The 18,885-nt window shown below is 28.8% G+C and overlaps 2 protein-coding genes across 2 annotated transcripts; one reads left to right on the forward strand and one right to left on the reverse strand.

The window, feature by feature from the left end:
• Positions 1-104: 104 nt before the first annotated feature.
• On the reverse strand, positions 105-18,772 carry LOC132944893 (probable E3 ubiquitin-protein ligase HECTD2). The gene is made up of 14 exons (XM_061014429.1): positions 18,576-18,772; positions 17,440-17,589; positions 16,902-17,056; positions 16,615-16,717; positions 16,457-16,546; positions 16,317-16,381; positions 14,213-14,368; positions 8,720-8,868; positions 8,272-8,597; positions 6,286-6,675; positions 5,150-5,224; positions 3,569-3,763; positions 3,316-3,431; positions 105-3,186 (listed from the first exon to the last, which is right to left on the reverse strand). The coding sequence occupies exons 1-14, from the start codon at positions 18,687-18,689 to the stop codon at positions 2,922-2,924; spliced, it is 2,349 nt and encodes a 782-aa protein (XP_060870412.1). The 5' UTR covers positions 18,690-18,772; the 3' UTR covers positions 105-2,921.
• LOC132945341 (uncharacterized) lies at positions 9,620-14,115 on the forward strand. Its single transcript, XM_061015052.1, has 2 exons — positions 9,620-9,896; positions 12,598-14,115. Exons 1-2 carry the CDS (start codon positions 9,655-9,657, stop codon positions 14,048-14,050), a joined length of 1,695 nt encoding a protein of 564 aa, XP_060871035.1. The 5' UTR covers positions 9,620-9,654; the 3' UTR covers positions 14,051-14,115.
• Positions 18,773-18,885: the final 113 nt, after the last annotated feature.

The following is an 18,885-nucleotide window of genomic DNA, read 5'->3' on the forward strand; positions in this document are numbered from 1 at the left end:
TAGCTAAGGATTGAAAATTTAAAACAAGGTTCAACGTAAATATAGGGTATATAAATATATAAATTACTTTATTCACAATAATAATTTCATCCAATATACTTAGTAATATCATAGGCTAACTGATGTCTTCGCTTAGAATCGTTTTTCTTATACAATGATATTATATATTTATATCATTGAATTCAAATTTAACACCATCCATTACAGTGACCTACTTGTAACCTACTGTACAGCAGAGCGACACCTACTTGCCCACCTTTTTTAATATTTAGTCATTAGTAGGAAATTCCACATCGTCAGTATTTTAATTATTTTCAAAAAATATTTGTAGGTACTTATACCATTTGCTATTTGAATAAAACGACGACAACGACATTTCAAATACACCGAATTCTAAAAATAGACGAGTTTATCTACAATTAGTGTAACCCGTTATAGGTATTCTATTGACTTAGGTATTCTTGGTATTATCAAATATTTGCCATTTGAACTTTTGCAGTCAGCATAGTAATGTTGTTGTCTATTCGACTATTCGACATTCAGTATTCATCTAAGGCAGCGTTTCCCAAACCATGGGTCGCCGGGTCGCGACCCATCGTTGGGTCGTGAAATTTTTTTGATGGGTCGCGACTCGCAGTTACGATTACAGTTATTTTAGTCGTAAATTGATAAATAGTATAAATAACTAGTATTGTAGAATAAATGACGTAAAGTCTAGTTGTAGATTTTTGGTGTGCAGTATATAATGAATATCTAGAACTTTCAATTAATGCAATAAAAAAATTACTACTTTTTCCTACTACTTATTTGTGCGAAAAAGGATTTTCTACCATGGCCAATATAAAGTATTAACGTATATTTTTATAAAAAACTTAGATTCTAAGGTATAAGTGTTAACATCGTGTTCTGTGGGTACTATATAATATACATATTACATGAACTGTTTTCTATAATTTAAATATTATTATATATGTTTATTTAGATTCTGAGCGGAGCGCCGGGAATAAGAATAGAAAAATTAAAGAAAAATGGGAATTTTTTCGCAAAATCGATTTTGGTTTAAACCAAATGACTGTAGATACATGCAATTTTCACTAGTTGTTAATATTCGCATTATCTATACACGATAATATTTTCAAAATATTTTGATTTGTTTTGAACTGTTTAGAGACATTTTCAGTACATTTTGTCAAACTTCGAACTTTAAATGGTTGTAAAAAATTGTGTCAATGTATTTTTAATATTTTTCAACTGCAGCTGATGTAATTATATATCAAGAGCATTGTATTACATTTTCACGCTTTTCGACCCAACGTATACAATTTAATTAACATTTATAAAAAAAAAACTAAAAAGCCAAAATATTTGGAAAATGAAAATGTCTGTAAACAACACAAAATAAGTCAAAATATTTTGAAAATGTTATGGTGTAAAGAAAATGCTAATATATACATTCAGTGAAAATTACATGTATCTACGTTCATTTGTTTAAGAGTTACACTAAAACCCAAGATTGATTTTGTCAAAAATCAATTTTGAGTAAACATTCCTGTTTTTATTTATTTATTTTTTGTTTTTTTTTGGATTTTTTCACTTTTGACAAATTGCACACTTCGCCTCACCCAAATGACGCCACTGAACAGTCAGGTAGGTTGCTACCATATTCTATGGTACTAACTACCTACTAGCTTATACTTTATTATCGAGGTACTTAATTATTACAATTCATTCATAAAAAAAAGAAAATTATCTTAATTTTTCTTAGACAATATATTATTATCACTTTATGACCGTACATAATTTACTACATATTTAACTTGTCAGTTGGATAAATGGCAACAGCAGTATGCCAGTATGTATTTATAAACAGTTAAATGTTTAATAAATAAAACACATAAATACAAACGTGCGTTGTTTACAATTCAAAGAATAATGTTCGTATGTTTTATTTCAAGACTAGCTGTTGTATAACCTAGACATTTCTCAGATGTACGATATTTGTTGATTGAACTAATTAAATAATTAACAAGCATATAAATGTATTTGCATAAATTATCAATAGACAATTATACTATATATAGCAATATAGGTACCTATATTTAATAGCTGCCACTCAGTGGCGTATGGACTATAGGTAAATAATTAGGGAAGCAGATTAACAAAACGCTATCTGAAAACAATTTGTACCTTCCGATTCGGGATGTATAGAGATATAGTTTTATATTGGTCATTTTACTTTTTATAATAAATTAATTTTGGTATCGAAACTTTATACGCTTTTATAGCTAACTGTATACGTTGGTAAGTACATTTTCTACTAATATTATTAAATATATTCAAATACACTTCAATTAAAAGTTAAAGCAAAATATATGCGAAATTTCGGGAAAATACATACAATATCCCGACTCCACGTAGGGGGAACCCGCCTAACCATCAGTACGATAGGCGTCGCAGCGCTCCCAGTGTTAATCTGTCTTCCCAATACTTTATTATCAGTACCAGATCTAGGGGGGGGGGGACGATCCGGGGCCCATGCCCCGGGAGCAGCTAATCATAGAGGGGCGCAAATTTCAAATTTTAAACTCGTTAAGCATGGGGCCGCAAATATTATGTTGTGCCCCGGGTTACATAATTTATAGATCCGGTACTGTTTGTTATAGTGAATGAGGGCTCAGTGGAAAAATAAAACATGAATATATTTATATGCTATTTATATCCTATTAATACCTATAGCAGTATAGCTACTATATTTTATTTAGTCTAAAACTGACTAAAACAATCGGTTTAAACTTAATTTTAATTAGGTACCTATTAGAAATTTAAGTAGGTACATACCTACTTTATTATAAATAGATACCTACTAATAAGTAATAACTTTACTAATTGACAGTAAGTAATAGTACCTATACTATACATTATTATTCCATTCCAAATCCTTCGGCGTTTAGTATGGCCGTTACCAGTTTCTCCTTAAGTTGATCGTGATCTGAATATTGGGGTAACACTAACTGATTAAAACATGTATGCGCTTCAGGCAAGTAATCAGATCTGTTGGGACCCCTAGTTATTTTGAAATTCATGTCTCCCATACCACCGACTGGCACGCGGTCGCTTCCAGTGACGAACAGTAAGAATTTACGCTTTTGATCGTCCGATAACGAATCGATAACATTCCAAAAGACGCTATAAATAAATGAAAAGAGAAATTATATAATATAATTGGTTATAAATTTTAAATTTTAATTTCAGAGAGACTAAAAGTCGTTCATAATATAATATATCTATGCTATAACCGTACACCTAGTTACTCACCTAATAATGTTGTCGTCTGGTCGATATCCATCGTATTCTGTGGCTTTGCGGAGTTCGTGCAAATCCAACGTGTCCGTGCCGCAGACCAACAATTCGACTTCTTCCGGTCTCAGCATCTGCACAACAATAATATTATATAATATGACTATTTCTCATTCTCAACCTAATCGAGAACACATTTTACACGGAGCGAATAATAGAAATTAGAAATATATAGTATAATAATATTGTATATTTTGACTGGAGCACTTGCAATTAAAGCGTTGGAGGCGCACACGCTGTGAAATCCGAAGTAAAATGCACGGAACTGTTCGTAAATGGATAAATTCAGTACCCAATTCAAGTACAAGTTTACATACTCTTCACGACTTTCATTCGTAACTGGTATATTTTCTCCGTTTTGTTTTAGTTTGTGCGTTTTGGGTGTTCTGTGTTCCTCTAATGATACCTATTAAACGCATATGACTTAAATAGGCATCGTGTATTCGTGTGTTGTATGTATATAATATAGTAGGTATATCATATATATTGATATAGGTATCTATACAGTTTACGTAAACATTTTAAACTTATAAGTTATAATGTAATAAAATCCAAAAACCACCACTGTAATATATGGTTCTAATCAATAATATATTACTATATAGTAGGTATATGGACAGTGGTTAAGGTGGGAAAAATGTTGAGGGGGACTAACCTACCAACAAATAAGTCCATATCTAACCAAATTTTTTAAAGAAACCCACTACCAACTAGGTATAATTTGTTTCTTTCACGCACCTTTGTAATTCGTTCATAAAAAGTTTATGTTAATAGTATGTAAATTCAAATTTTCTCCTAAGGAAAATGATTTAAAACATATAATGCCTGCTAACTAAAAATAAATTGCAATTCATTGCCTAAAATGTGTAAGAAAATAATATGTGTTTACATTTTAATTTTAAACATTTCATTAAAAAACAAATAAAAATAAAATTTATAGTAAATATAACTATTCATATTCTTTCAGTTTAATAATGTATTTAAATTTATTATAATAAATATTATATCACATAGGTATATAGGTAACCTTTTACCTTTATTAATAAATTACTAAAAATTTAGTAGCGTCCCCCCGGACTTTGGAGACTTAAATTAAAGGGGACGCATAATCTTACCATAAATACCCCACTTTAACCACTGTATATGGACATACTGCATATGCGATTTATGTCAAATCAAAAGTAGTGAATAGTGGTAATTAGTAATTACAAAGAACGAAGGCACTGTATAATGAGTTAAGACTTAAGAATAATTTTCCATTATCCTTTTCCTATAATCCTACATAACCAGAGAACACGAAAATAAAAATTGATTTTCCTAACGAATGTTTAATACCTAAAGTTATACCTAATATGACGAGCTAGGTGTATTTGTTTTTTAAGACACTTTTTATAATTGAAAAAAATGTTACGATCTTCAACGCAATTACTAACTACCAATAGCATTATTAATATTTAATAAAATATCCTAAGAAGTATAGAATCATTTTTCGCATGCAATAATTTATCATAACATTTAAATTTAACACATCCATTGACCATTACAGTGATGTTTCTGCTATTCAGCAGAGCTACTTCATATAAGTAAATAAGTAATATAAAATATTATATGTATATAAATAGAATATAATTATAATATACAATTACCTGCTTTCAATTATTTAAAACTAACAAAATACGTAAATTAAATATCTACAATATTGTTATTTGTTTTTTACTTAAATCATACAATTTGAAACATTTAAGAATGAATATAGGTAATAATTAATAATTATAAATAGGTAGGTAGATACCTGAAATGTAAGTCCCATATCTTCTTCAACATTTCCCTCGTATTCAAGTAGATGTTTTAAGCCACTGGCTACATCCTAAAATTAAACCTCGGCAATCAAGATAAATTATAGGTATATATTAATTAATGTATTACCTATATAAGCCTAATTAATGTATAGGTAATTATTAAGAAAAACCAAGTAGACCACAAGGCGCTAGCTGAGTACCTACCATAATATATATATACCTACCTAGTCACTTATCACTTGATAGGTATATTATGTTAGAAATTAGGTTATAGTTAAACAAAAATATTATAATAGATGTCTTATTATATAATTTTTTCGTTTGTATATGAAGTATATTTTGATGTATATGTATAGGTAGCCAGGAATTTTGATTGTGGCGGCGAGTGAGTTTTTTCTCGATCAAAAAGCTTGAAACTTAATACAAGGTAATTTAAAATTTAAAATTACAGAATATAATAAATGCTATAATAAGCACAATTTTTTTTGTTGGCATTTGAAGTTCAAATTTTTACGAAATTGTATATTTAAATGAAAATAAAAATTAATTTTTTCTATAAAGATTTTATTTTTATAATATAATAAAAATTTAATTTTTAAATCTATTAAAAATGTTTCTATTAGGTACTTATATTTTTATTTACTATGCAGTACCTACGCACAATTCAGATTTTACCAATTTCACGCTATTTATTTATGGTACACCGCTTAATGCTTATATCAATACTGAGTTAGAAGTTTTTTTTATTTAACCTAATGTAACACATTCCGACGACTGACATTCATTACAAACATTTACAACAATAACCTGCTATAATGATAATTGATGATTGACGTCGTACAATTTAAAGTCTAATTCTACTATACAGCAGATCAAATTCTCAGATTTCTTAATGACTATTTTGCCCAATAACTGAAGACGACTAAGATTTTTTTGGGAAAAACTTGAAGAAATTCTGGTTTGAGATTTTTGAGATTTGTTTAAAATACTTATTAGCCATTAAGCCTTTCCATGGTCATTATCGATCGTAGAACTTAGAATTCAGAACTTTCGAGTTTTCACGTGAGATTTAAATTTGTAATAAATGTGTATAGTGGTTACATATTATAATATATTATAATACACTGACTGGCATGATCTCGTTCAAATCGTCCAACGTGGGATTTTCGACGACGCCCACGTTGTCGTCGTTGACGGTAGGCACGACTGGTGGCGATAAAAGTTTCCTGTAGCAAATTCCTGGAAAACTCAGGTCCAGTATAATGGAATTATACACTGCCAGGCCCATCAGTACACCAATGAGATTGTATTCGCGAAGGTTCGTGTGGTCCGTTTGCCCGGTGCTGAACCAGTAGCACCGCGAGTGCGAGTAATACACGAACATTCCGTATTCGGCGTGAAATATTTCGCGAATCAGAAGCAAAAACCATTCCTTTGTCAGACCACCCATGTCTAGTCCTGGTTCCCCGGCGAATGTCACTTTTAATTTTTTCTTCAAATCCTTCTGTTTGAAAGCAATCTGCAACACGGTCATCATTTGAGTATATACCTAGTATACCTACCATACCTATTACCTACCTACTTAATAATAATTAACAGTTATTATATTATATAGTATATGTTTTTTCCTATATATATATAATATCGTCTAGAGGAATCGGGAAACTTTCAGTTGTTTGTCCCGATTGTATAATTTCCTTAATTATTAATAAATATTTTTAAATCCGAGTAACAGTCTAAATATATACTTTCTCGCCTTTCGACGCATAGTTGTATTTATAAGTTAAATTGTTTAACCAAAGAAGTATTAAAATATTTTATTTTATTATATTTAGGTAAAAATGCTAAAAGTACTGGTTTTTGTGTTATTTAAAAAAAAATGCATTTTTACACATCGAACTTTTGAACTACTGTCAAAAATATATAGTTAACACATTTTTATAAGATATTAAATTGTTCTAGCTGTTCTAGGGCCTTACGCGACAACGGATTTATTTTTTATAGATATCTACAAGCGATTTTTCTCAGTTCAGAATAAGAAAAAGACGACGGTACATGTAATAAAATTTACTGCACAAATCTTCTCTCCCTTGACATGGAAATATAATATAATATAAACGAGTTTGTACCTATGTTGTATTTATTTAAAAGTTGATGATTACTAACTGATTAGTGATTTATATCTTTATGATTTTTATAATGTAGTAGGTATACTATTTAGTATTTAGATTTTAGACCATATATTAAAAAAAAATTTTCGTATAATAAATTGTGGTCAAAAAATAAAAATTATGACGAACAATTAATTTCAAAACTAAACATGACACATGAATTAATTTTATTTAACAAGGAAGGAACATACTTTGGTTTTTTTCCGGACTCTGATAAGTCAACATATACATACGGATATACCTACGTCGGAAATACAAATTTAAACAACCAAAACAAAATAAAAACGTAAAAAAAATAATAATTGCAGCAATAGAAGTAGGTAAGTATAGTATAGGTCATCATTATATATTCAGCTTATAATTTTTAATTAAACAAACTAGCTCTTTATTTATTATAGGAGAAGAAATCTTAAGTGATTACAAATTTGCATTCTTTAATTGTTTACAATAACATTTGAAAAACAAACAATAGTTAAAAGTTAAAACATTCAAAATAATTTTTTTTTTTGTTAATGAATAAATAAAGTGAATATTCACGTTATACAAAATATGCTATAATATATAGTATAAATATATACCTATTGCCTAAAAATATAACATAGTATTATATTATATAAGAATAATTATATTTATCGTTAAATATAGTTTTTTTTTTATATAATCTGTATTTACAAGTAGTACAATAAGTAAATGGGGTGTGGGTTGATTGGCGGGAAGGGTAAGTCACCCAATGGTGGCACCCCGTGGAAGTTATATATAGTTATATTAAGTTTTACAGAGCTTATGAGGTAGGTATGACTATATGATGCAAGCGGGTGTTTTCTCAGAATGACAACCGGGGAATATTTAAAAAAAGAATATAGATATGGAAAATATTTTATAGTGATTCATGCGAAAAAAATGTTTAGGATTTTAACGATATAAAAATATATTTTTTTTTTTACCTCATTTAACGAATCCTGTACCAAATGTGATCTTCTGACGTTTATATTTAAAAAAAATATATCGATATTAGGTGTCTGCCTTCTTGCAACCTTAGATACCAATGATTTTCTAGCATTTAGAATCATTTGCTGTTCTGAATCTTTAGTAAGTATGATCCTCTTTGCAACAATGCTCAGAATGAATGGATATTGGCAATAAGAAAAACATTCGTACGGGCCTAAACTTTGCCAATTGTAATAATCACGCATCAGATCAATATGATCCAAAGCAGAGTTATATAATTCAGTAAAATGTAATAGTTCGGTTCCTAATTTGTTGGCTGCATCTGGAAAACATTTCAAGTAACTCTAAATATTGTGTTTTTAATTAATTTAATGCTATTAATGTTTATTAATTAAATATTTGAATATAACAGTAACACTAGAGACAAACACGTTTTAAACTTACTTATTAATGCTAAATTTTTGGTTGCTGATGGTATCCACCAAAGTGTCTTTCCTAAAGGTGGTAGAGATTTGTCATTTGGAGAAAATTGCCGTAATGTTATAAATTGCATAATATATCGTATTAATGATCTTAATTTATCCAGTTCCAATCTTGAATACAAAGATATCATTAAAAAAGAAATTTAGTTAGAAAATACCAAATTTAGGTTAAATTAAAACATATATTGCTTGATAAAATAAATGTACGTTTATCTTATCTGAATACTTAAATTTAATTAGATTTACTTTAACAAATTGTATTAAATTATTATTTATTTTTAATTTCTAAAGTATTTTTTTTTAAATACATAATTGTATTATTTTAATGATTTAAAAGTAAATAACTCAGATCAATTAAAAAGCCACAGTCAATTTTTTTTATTTTGTAGTTTATAATTTGTATACATAACATTTTAAATTAAACATGCACTGTACCATATTTATAAAAATTCTAATATCCTAGTCGTAAGTTGCCTTACTTCAATTAAAATTAAAAATAAGACTCATATTCATATATAATATACTATACCTAAATAGTACTTATATAATGATCAATAAATAATAAATAGAGACTTTAATATAAAGACTAACTTTATTAAGGTCATTCAAAACCCGTACATTTTTAATATACACATTGAATTCATATATTTATTATTTTCCACGACCGCTATAATATTTTCATTTATCCATTTTATAATATTAAATACCTAAACTAAACACCAATATTGTATACGCCAATGTAATTTCTTCACTACCGTATTGCATAATATTGCTGACAGCGCATTTGACTGAATGCCTACTTATATCCCTACGTAGACTATTAATATTATCATTCAATTCTGATACAGTCTGACATTCGACATACAATTAGACAGTAAATTAATTGAAAGTGTCATCATGAAGTTTTTATTGTGTTTTTATTTAGTTTGTGCCGTGGCAATAGCCAAACCAATGGATGAAGCCAAAAAATCAGAACAACTATCTGCGTCGCTTAGCACCAAAAACGAGACTGTAATATCGAACCTGCACAGAGTAGAGCGTAATGATAAAATATCTCCAATAGTTCAGGTTTCTTCCGAACTAAACGACAATAATAAATCAAAAACTGACGAAACACAATCTGCAGATGATAAACAAAGGTAATTATTGCTAAACATAAAATGTAATACATTTGTTATAGTTATATTTCGTAGGAATATGTTATATAATAATATAATATTATATAGGGAATATTATAACTACCTATTAAAATTTATAAATTTGAATATAAAACTAATATGCTGATATTTATTAAATAATTTTAGGTACTTATAGTAGGTATACTAAACTACTTCATATAGAAAATAGTTATATAATATATTATAATTTATTAATATAATATTAGTATCGCAACCATTATCTATTTATATTTTATAGTCTCCATCTACTCGGGCACTTGGCTCTCGATAAATCCTGAAAGTCTTAGTTTATTTTACAAAATAAATTTAATTTTAATTTATTTGCATAAACGTAAAGTGTGTTTGAGATTTTAGGGGCTGAAGATTTTGGTGTATGAAGATGAAAATTTTTCATATATTCCTGTGGTGTAAAATCTACAGGTTTTTTTTTTGATGGGATTATAACTGTTAGAAGGGAGCTTAGACCCTCAGCCCCCATCTGTTTGTGCGTATGATTATACAATGTACCTATATGGCTATATATAATTTATGTGTTAACTGTTAATACATATTATACGCTCGCAGAGGCGTGCTTAGGAATTTTTTTTTTTGGGGGGGAGGGGGTTTGTTTGAAATTTTTCATATACAACCCATGGTGGTTTTACATAAAAAGTCAAGGGAAGTTTTCGATTTTAATTGTTCGAGCGAACGCAGTGAGCGAATGACCACGCCGGATGAATATGAAAATACCAATAATTTCAATTAGCTATAACGCCTATAACTTTAAAAGAAGTCTAGACCAAATTCAGACTTCCCCATCGTTTTCATCATGCTTAACTACGTCATAAAAAAAAAAAAATGATAAAAAAGGTTGTTCAGTAAAACAGAAAAGTTCCAAACATATTTTTATATAATTTACTAGAATGGAACTTAGATTTTAAAAAAAAAAAATGTTTTGATTAATAAAATTCAGTTGGGCAGTATCTTCAAAACAAATATCTTAAATAAGCATCTTGTATCTTATATCCCGATACAGTTACAAGAAGTTTCGAGTACTATTTTTTAAAAAAATGTTATCAAAAGATACTTAATACATTAAAGCGATACTTTGAAATATTAATTTAGTATTATACTCAGGTTAGGTATGTAATGGTCATCCTACTATAGAGGTTAGGTATTGGAGGTATTTAATCGTATTTGATAAAAATAAATCTTTAAATATTCTAAATAATTGTATTATTCTATTGTTAAAAAAACTTTTTGTTCAATTCATCACCAGCTTGTAATCTTTAGCTCTTTAGCACCCTTTGAACGTATGTTTTCATCTGCATGATTTATATAAATAATCCTACCAAGAACAAATTGTATGATGTTACTTTCAAAAAATTATTATTTTTAAAAGGAAATAAGTTATAGGCATACAAAATAAAGTAAATTAATAACCCTGACTAGTATTGTTATACATTGTAATTAAACATTATTCATTATTCATTAATAGCATATTATAAAAATTACCATAATTCAATAGGTACCTATTATAGTACCTAAAGGTAGCAGTATTATAATAATACTATAATAGTATAAATGTATAATAGTAATATATGGTACGTACAATACTAATACTAGTATAATACTTAAGTTAATCAGTTATTGACTGTAGTTTGTGCTGACTATATAAACAATTACCTATGTATATAATAATAGTAATTATTAACTGTGTTGTAGGAATAGTAGAACATAATTATTATTAGTAAATTATTAGATTCATGGACAGATCCCCGTAATACATTTCCCCGTTACCGTTTCCCCGTCCGATATTTCCCCGTCAAGTTATTTTCCCCGTTTGATTTTTCCCCGTAAAAAAAGTCCATACTGTGTATGTGTATATATCTTATAATTACACTCGGTATATGAACAAACTATTTAACTTTGTTGCCTTAACTATAAATATTCTTATAGTTTTTTTAAAATAGTTTACACTTGTACACATAAAGATAATAAGATCAGTACCCAGTACACTGTACACATAACCAAATCTAACAATCAAATTGAAATAATTGAACAGTTTGTCGATAACCGTTGATTATGGAAACATTTTTATTATTAAAACATTAACATTTTTATATACATATTTTTTATAATTATTATTATTAAACAACATTATTATTTTTATACCTGTGGAATTAAAAAAAAATTAAATTTTATTTTTTACGGGGAAATATCAAACGAGGAAAATAACTTGACGGGGATGTGACCTGTAACCAATTATTAACTGTAGGTACTCTATATTAACTATTTGAAATATATATTATGTTTATAAATATAAGTTTTAAAAAACCCATAACTGACTAATGTTATCCAAATGTAGGTATTAACTGTTGAATAATGAGTAGGTTATTCCTAATCAAATACTTATAATGTAATAAGTATCGTGTATCTATTATCAGAATACTCCACAGACAAAACATATATATAGTATCTACCATCGTGATACTTTCCTTTTTAAGTACCTTCCTATCTGTTTTAATAAAATTGCTCATCCCTGCCTATAGTAGCTATCTATAATACACCAATTTTGTAGTACCTACCTATATATGTAATATAAACTTTTTATGCGCACATATAGAATTTCTACTTGTTTTTAGTTAAATTCACTATTTATTATATCTTTAAATATTTTCAGACTTTCATATGATTCTACTATCAACCAGGCTAATCCATCTGCATACTCGTCTCAATTAACTAGCATCCATAACACCGACTCAAGTTATCCAGAAAGCTCGGATAATGAGCAGTACAGATCAGTTGGTTCTGCGTATCCTTCAGAAAGATCCTTTGGTCCATTAGAATCCCCGGGATTAGTATCTTCTTCATATCCATTAATGTCATACGGGTTAAGACCTGGATCATATGGATATTCAGGGTCAAATGGATTATCAGGATCATATGGATATTCAGGGTCAAATGGATTATCGGGATCATATTATGGATTGTCTGGATCATATGGGCCATCAGAACCATGTGGTTCAAACTCAGTTATTCCAACATCTCATTTCAATTCTATCCCTTGTCAAGGTGGCATTGCCCAACAAATAATTCATAAGCCCGTTGTTACAGAATTACAAGAAGTTATTCACAAACCAATAATTACTGAAGTACAAGAAATTGTGAACAAACCCGTTTTCTCAGAAGTCCAACAAGTCATACATAAACCACTTTTCACTGAACATATTGGTCTCGGTCCATCTTACCATGGATATCAAAAACATATTGTTAACCAACCTATCTATCATACGCCCACTAAACATTTTGTTCGTCAACCAATGTCTCATGCAGCAACCATTCACTTAGCTGATGAATATGAACAGCATGTTAGTAATGGTCACAGCAATTGTGAACCAGAGACAAGTTCTTCTTACGGTTTTACGGGATCGTCGTTTCCTATTACATATGGGCCAGGAATCAACGTTGCACAACCAAGTGGACAGTACAAATCAGTAGGGCTTAGTGATGCGCCTTACGAACCGGTATATTCATCAGGCATATCTACATCAGATTCACCGAGTTACTCTTCATTACGTGCTTCAACTCCATACGGTTACCCTTCAATGTCTTCCGCTCCAGGTTCTTACAAAAACGCCGCTCACGGATCAATTGGCTACTCTACTCCAACTTCTTCATTTGGCTATTCTTCATTGCCGTCATATAATGAATTAGGATCAATAAGTCGTGGAATACCTTATGGACAACAGATTGCCACTTTCAATACTGGTAATAACGGACCTTACAGAAGTATTAAAGAAAGTTCACAACCTAAGGCTGCAGAACAGATTATGTACGACAAGTTCATGCCATATACACAACAATTAAATGGCAACCAACAATATTATGATAACCCACAGTTTCAACAAAAATTCTCAGGATTCCAACAACAAAGGGGAAGGAGCAACGAAGACCCAAAACAAATTAAAATGGACGTGGACGCTATTGCTAAGCAAATTGAGAAGAACCCTGAAATGAGGAAACAATTGATAAAAATAATAACAGAGAGCATTTACGTTGGTGACCAAATGACACAATCCAATAAGAAGCAACAAGATACCGGTACAAAAACGCAATCATTGCCACTAATATAATTTGATACAACTGATGTTTATAATTAAGGAAAACAATTATTTTGGTTATTTATAAAAAAAATAATAAATTGACCAAATTTTAGTAACATTTTTTTTTAATATTAAGAATAAGATTTAATTAAAATATCAAGTAGGTATATAGATTGAGAATCTGGTACTTACATTCTGAACCAATGAACCAATAGTTGGTGATCATCTTTGCTTAATTGAGCAATATAGTTTAATAAATGTGCAAATATTGGTGCACTTGATTGAGTTCCAAAAACTGGGCATTGTAGTAATACAAATAAAGCTCTGACTTCATCTTTCTCATAAAGACTAAACAAAAATAGGTAAATTTTTAATTTAATATTAAAATTTAAAAAACTGTATGTTATCATAAATTAAATGTATCATACAATTATAGATAAGCATTGTTGGTGAAGCTAGGGAGGCATGGGAGGGTTAGCCACCCCAAAATATAAAATTGGTACGTCGGCCCCGGTTAATTTTAGTATTTTAAATATAAGATATATTTTATTCGTGTAAATAATAAATAGCTAATTAGAAAATGGAGAGCTTCAGCCCTTCAAAATAAGTATATCAAGGTCCGTTTATGATAGGCATGCTTGTATATTGATTTAACTCTATGAATTATTCTTTTTTATTTCATAAAATAATCTAAACTATTTTAACAAGGACTATGGGTATACAATTGATAAAAAAGGTGGATAAGTGGATGTTGCTCTGCTGTACAGTAGGTTACAAGTGGGTCACTGTAATGGATGGTGTTAAATTTGAATTCAATGATATAATATCATTGTATAAGAAAAACGATTCTGAGCGAAAACGGTCAGTCACCCTATGATATTACCAAGTATATTTGATGATATTATTGTGAATAAAGTAATTTATATATAACCTATTAACGTGGAGCCTTGTTTTAAATTTTCAATCCCTAGCCATAAAAGTTAAACATTTTATACATTTTTAACCACAAAATAATTAATAAATTATAAATTTGATAAATGTTGTCAAAATTTGAACTTTAAATGTTTATAAAAAAAAATTGTGCATATGTATTTTTAATATTTTTCAACTGCTTTTAAAACGATATATCAGGAGTCTAATATTAAATTTTCACGCTTTTTTACCCAACAAATAAAAATTTATTGATATTTATAGAAAAAAAAACTAAAAAAATTGAAAACTGACAATGTCCGTAAACAGCTCAAAAAGAGTCAAAATATTTTCAACATTTTATGGTGTATAGAAAATGCTAATATAAACATTCAGTGAAATTTTCAAGTATCTACAGTCATTCGTTTTTTAATTACAATAAAATAAGAAAATTGTTACATGAGAAATCGAGTAAATATCAAATGTTGTAAAAATATAAATTTCAGACGCTCATAAAAATTTAATTTAAGTTTCTTCTAGACATTTTTTTTTTGATAAAGGTAGACAAACTTATGAGTAATCTTATATTACATTTTCAAATCTTAGATTTAAAAAGAAAAATTTTTATGAATTCTCATCAAAATAATTTGCTATTTTTCGTGATTTTTCCGTATTTTGTCAAAATTTGAACTTTAAATGCTTATAATTAAAAACTGTGACTAAGGATTTTTAATTTTTTTCATCTGCCTTTGAAACAATAAACTAGGAGCCTTCTATTAAATTTTCAAGCTTTTTTACTCAACAGATAAAATTTTATTGATATTTATAGAAAAAAAAACTAAAAAAATTTAAAACTGACAATGGCCGTAAACAGCTCAAAAAGAGTCAAAATATTTTCAAATTTTTATGGTGTATAGAAAATGCTAATATAAACATTCAGTCAAAATTTCATGTCCCTACGGTCATTTGTTTTAGAGTTACATCAAAAACCAAAATCGATTTTCTCGAAAACAGATTTTGCGTAAAAATTCCTGTTTTTCCTTAATTTTTCTTTTGTTTTTCACGTCGCTTGTGAAAACTGCTGGGAAATTTTTACTTTTGACCCCCCAAAGTACCAACTAGATTCACTTTCCTATCAGAAAAGTTACTATTGAAGAAAATCCAAGCACTTTTACTGTCCTAAAAGGTGATGACAGACACAAAAATAAAAAAAAAAATAAAAAAAAAAACACACATCATTGTAGAATCAATACTGATATCGCTTCGCTCAGAATCTAAAAAAGCGCTTTTATAATCTATAATAGATAATAATTAATAAATATGTACCTATGTGATAGGTACTATATATTTTATTTATAATACAGTAAGTAGGTATGTAAATTCTCACTTTTTATTATTTTCTAGCAATGCATTGATTATTGACTTTAAAACGGTTTTATGTATTCCACTAGACTGTAATAATTAAATAATTTACAATTTGTAAACAGGTAAATATGTATAATTAAAGGTTTTAATTAGATATAATACCAAGTCCTTGAGTGCATCATTTATAGCGTAGACAAATTCTAAATGAAGATCAGGGTCATCTAGTTTAGCTCCAGATTGATTTGGATTAATCTGAAAATTATAAGTAGGTACAGTAAAAAAGAAAATTACCCCAAACCTTATAATATAAATAAAAATACCTTAAAAAGTGCACAAATCTCGCTAAATGAATCAAACAACCTCATATAAAAACGCTGAACGGTCATATAATTTTCATTTTTATGAGCTTTTCGTATTTCTTGTCTAAAATACAATGTTTTTATTCAGTATTAAAACTATAGATACTGGAGTGAGTAATGGAAAATATATGTCTCACGGTCTGGCCGTAGATTTAAAGTTTGACGTTTACACTTTCAGCTAGTATTAATAATGTACCTACCCACCATTAAATCGCTTTGATTTAACACATTTAAAAAAATAAACTCACAAAAATTCTTCTCTTGTTTCGTGTCTAGTTGGATATTGAGGTTTAGATTCTATTTGAAGATTTTTTTGAATGTTTCTACAACTCTGATCAATTGGATTTTGATTATTAATAGGAGGTATGGTTGGTCTATATGTTAGAAACTGGTTTGAATTGACCTGAAAATATAATTTATGATACCTGTATACTTAAATACTTCTAAAATAGGTACTATAAACTAGGTAATCATACATTAAATGTACAAAAATTTCGTCAAACTATGTTACAAAAATTAAGAGCTTTTTAAAAAATATACAGGATAATTCATTAGGTAAACTCATTAGGTATCACAAAAAGTATTAACGTTTATGAAAATATTTTGTTATATAATTTGTAGTCATAGTATACATAGATATAGGAACATTTTCGAAAAACGTTAATAATTTTGTCTTTACCGATTTTGAAACAACAATTTGAATTTAATTTAATATGTTGCAACTGGCTTATCGGCTGTGGCTATCCAGTTTATTAGATTTACATTAAAATATTTATAAGAACTTACAATTGGAGGTAGTTTAGAATATCCAGATACTGTAGGATCGCTGCATGATCTTTGACTTCTAGCTAAAATCGGGCTATCTTCGTGACCGCAAAAAGGACACGGACTAAGGCGATCCCCCCAATGATCTTCTACTTCTTCACAAGATTCTATCTAAAAGTTATATTTACATTTTTAGAACAGCTACTTAGCATTAATTAATCTGTGAATTGTAATTATTCATTGTGGGTGGGAGGCGGTACTTGCTGGGAGCTGAAGCATCCACCGCTCCGCGGATTTACCTTTTTTTTCAAACTATATTGTCCCATGGTATTTTACATAATAATATTAATATTACATACTAACAATAATATCACAATATTATGTGATATAATATATTATGTAGTTTGTGATTGAAGAATTCAAAATGTTTATCATTTATCCTATATGGACTATTTTATAGTTTCATTAGAAAAGTAGAAAACGTGGCCAATTGAATTGTATACACATAGACTTTAAGTATCCAGCTACAAAGTTCTAAGCTGGATTTATCAAGCGCAATGGTGAACGTCAAAAGTTATATGTGTTTGAACTTTGCTTCGAAGTTGCAAAGTTCATGCATCAACATTTTGGAGCTACTTTTAGGACTTGATTTTAAAATGCAGTTCAAAAATAGAAAATTTTCATTAACTATTTGTGGTCATCAAACAGGGGTATGGTGTCATATTATTATTAACACCAATAGCAAGCGGCGTAAGCTATAGAATCATTCCAACTTTTGATATTTTTAGACCACATCATCAATCAAGAATTAAAATCAATAAAATCTATATTCAATGATAATTTTTCTAATTTTTTTCCTGAAGAGCTCCTTTCAGATACCTAACAACATTTTGTCTGATACTAAAACTATATTTAATTCTGCAATGTTCTATGTTCAAGATTTTTTCTGGCACATAGGTTATATTATATTATATATTTATACGTAAGTACATTATAGGTTTAAAATAGGTATGACCTAATGGAGAATTGTAAGCTGCAGTTATCACCCACTGGACCCACCGCAAACAAAAATACTAGATTTCACATCGTATCAATTAAATCAAGTAATTAAAAATGTATTATACTTATATATATATAGCAATAAGATATCTACTTACGTTTTTTGAGTGCAAATGATCTCTTATGGGAGATCTACTGACGCAAGGCACTACGGCAAAAGTCAACGTCCTATTGAGGAAAGACTTCCTTACTTTTTCCCAAAGCCAAGTCATCCGAAATCATTTAAAAGATTATTAAACACGGTTATATTTTGAACTATATTATAATGAAACAATCTCGTGGATGACCCCTTTTATTGCGGGCACTATACCAACTATATGTGTTTTACATATACGTGTGTCATGACAACCGTACTTACCTACAAGGTCCGTGTTTTAAAAAAATATTTGACACATTTGAGTATATATA

This window comes from Metopolophium dirhodum, chromosome 5, assembly GCF_019925205.1.
Source record: "Metopolophium dirhodum isolate CAU chromosome 5, ASM1992520v1, whole genome shotgun sequence".
NCBI classification, from domain to species: domain Eukaryota; kingdom Metazoa; phylum Arthropoda; class Insecta; order Hemiptera; family Aphididae; genus Metopolophium; species Metopolophium dirhodum.

Excerpts from the sequence above, each read along its gene's own strand:
- LOC132944893 (XM_061014429.1), bottom strand. The coding sequence starts at position 18,689 with ATGACTTGGCTTTGGGAAAAAGTAAGGAAGTCTTTCCTCAATAGGACG. Across the intron at positions 17,590-18,575 it reads ATCATTTGCACTCAAAAAAC|ATAGAATCTTGTGAAGAAGT; the intron begins GTAAGTAGATAT and ends TATAACTTTTAG. Across the intron at positions 14,369-16,316 it reads TTGCTAGAAAATAATAAAAA|TCTTTATGAGAAAGATGAAG; the intron begins GTGAGAATTTAC and ends ATTTTTGTTTAG.
- LOC132945341 (XM_061015052.1), top strand. The coding sequence starts at position 9,655 with ATGAAGTTTTTATTGTGTTTTTATTTAGTTTGTGCCGTGGCAATAGCC. Across the intron at positions 9,897-12,597 it reads TCTGCAGATGATAAACAAAG|ACTTTCATATGATTCTACTA; the intron begins GTAATTATTGCT and ends AAATATTTTCAG.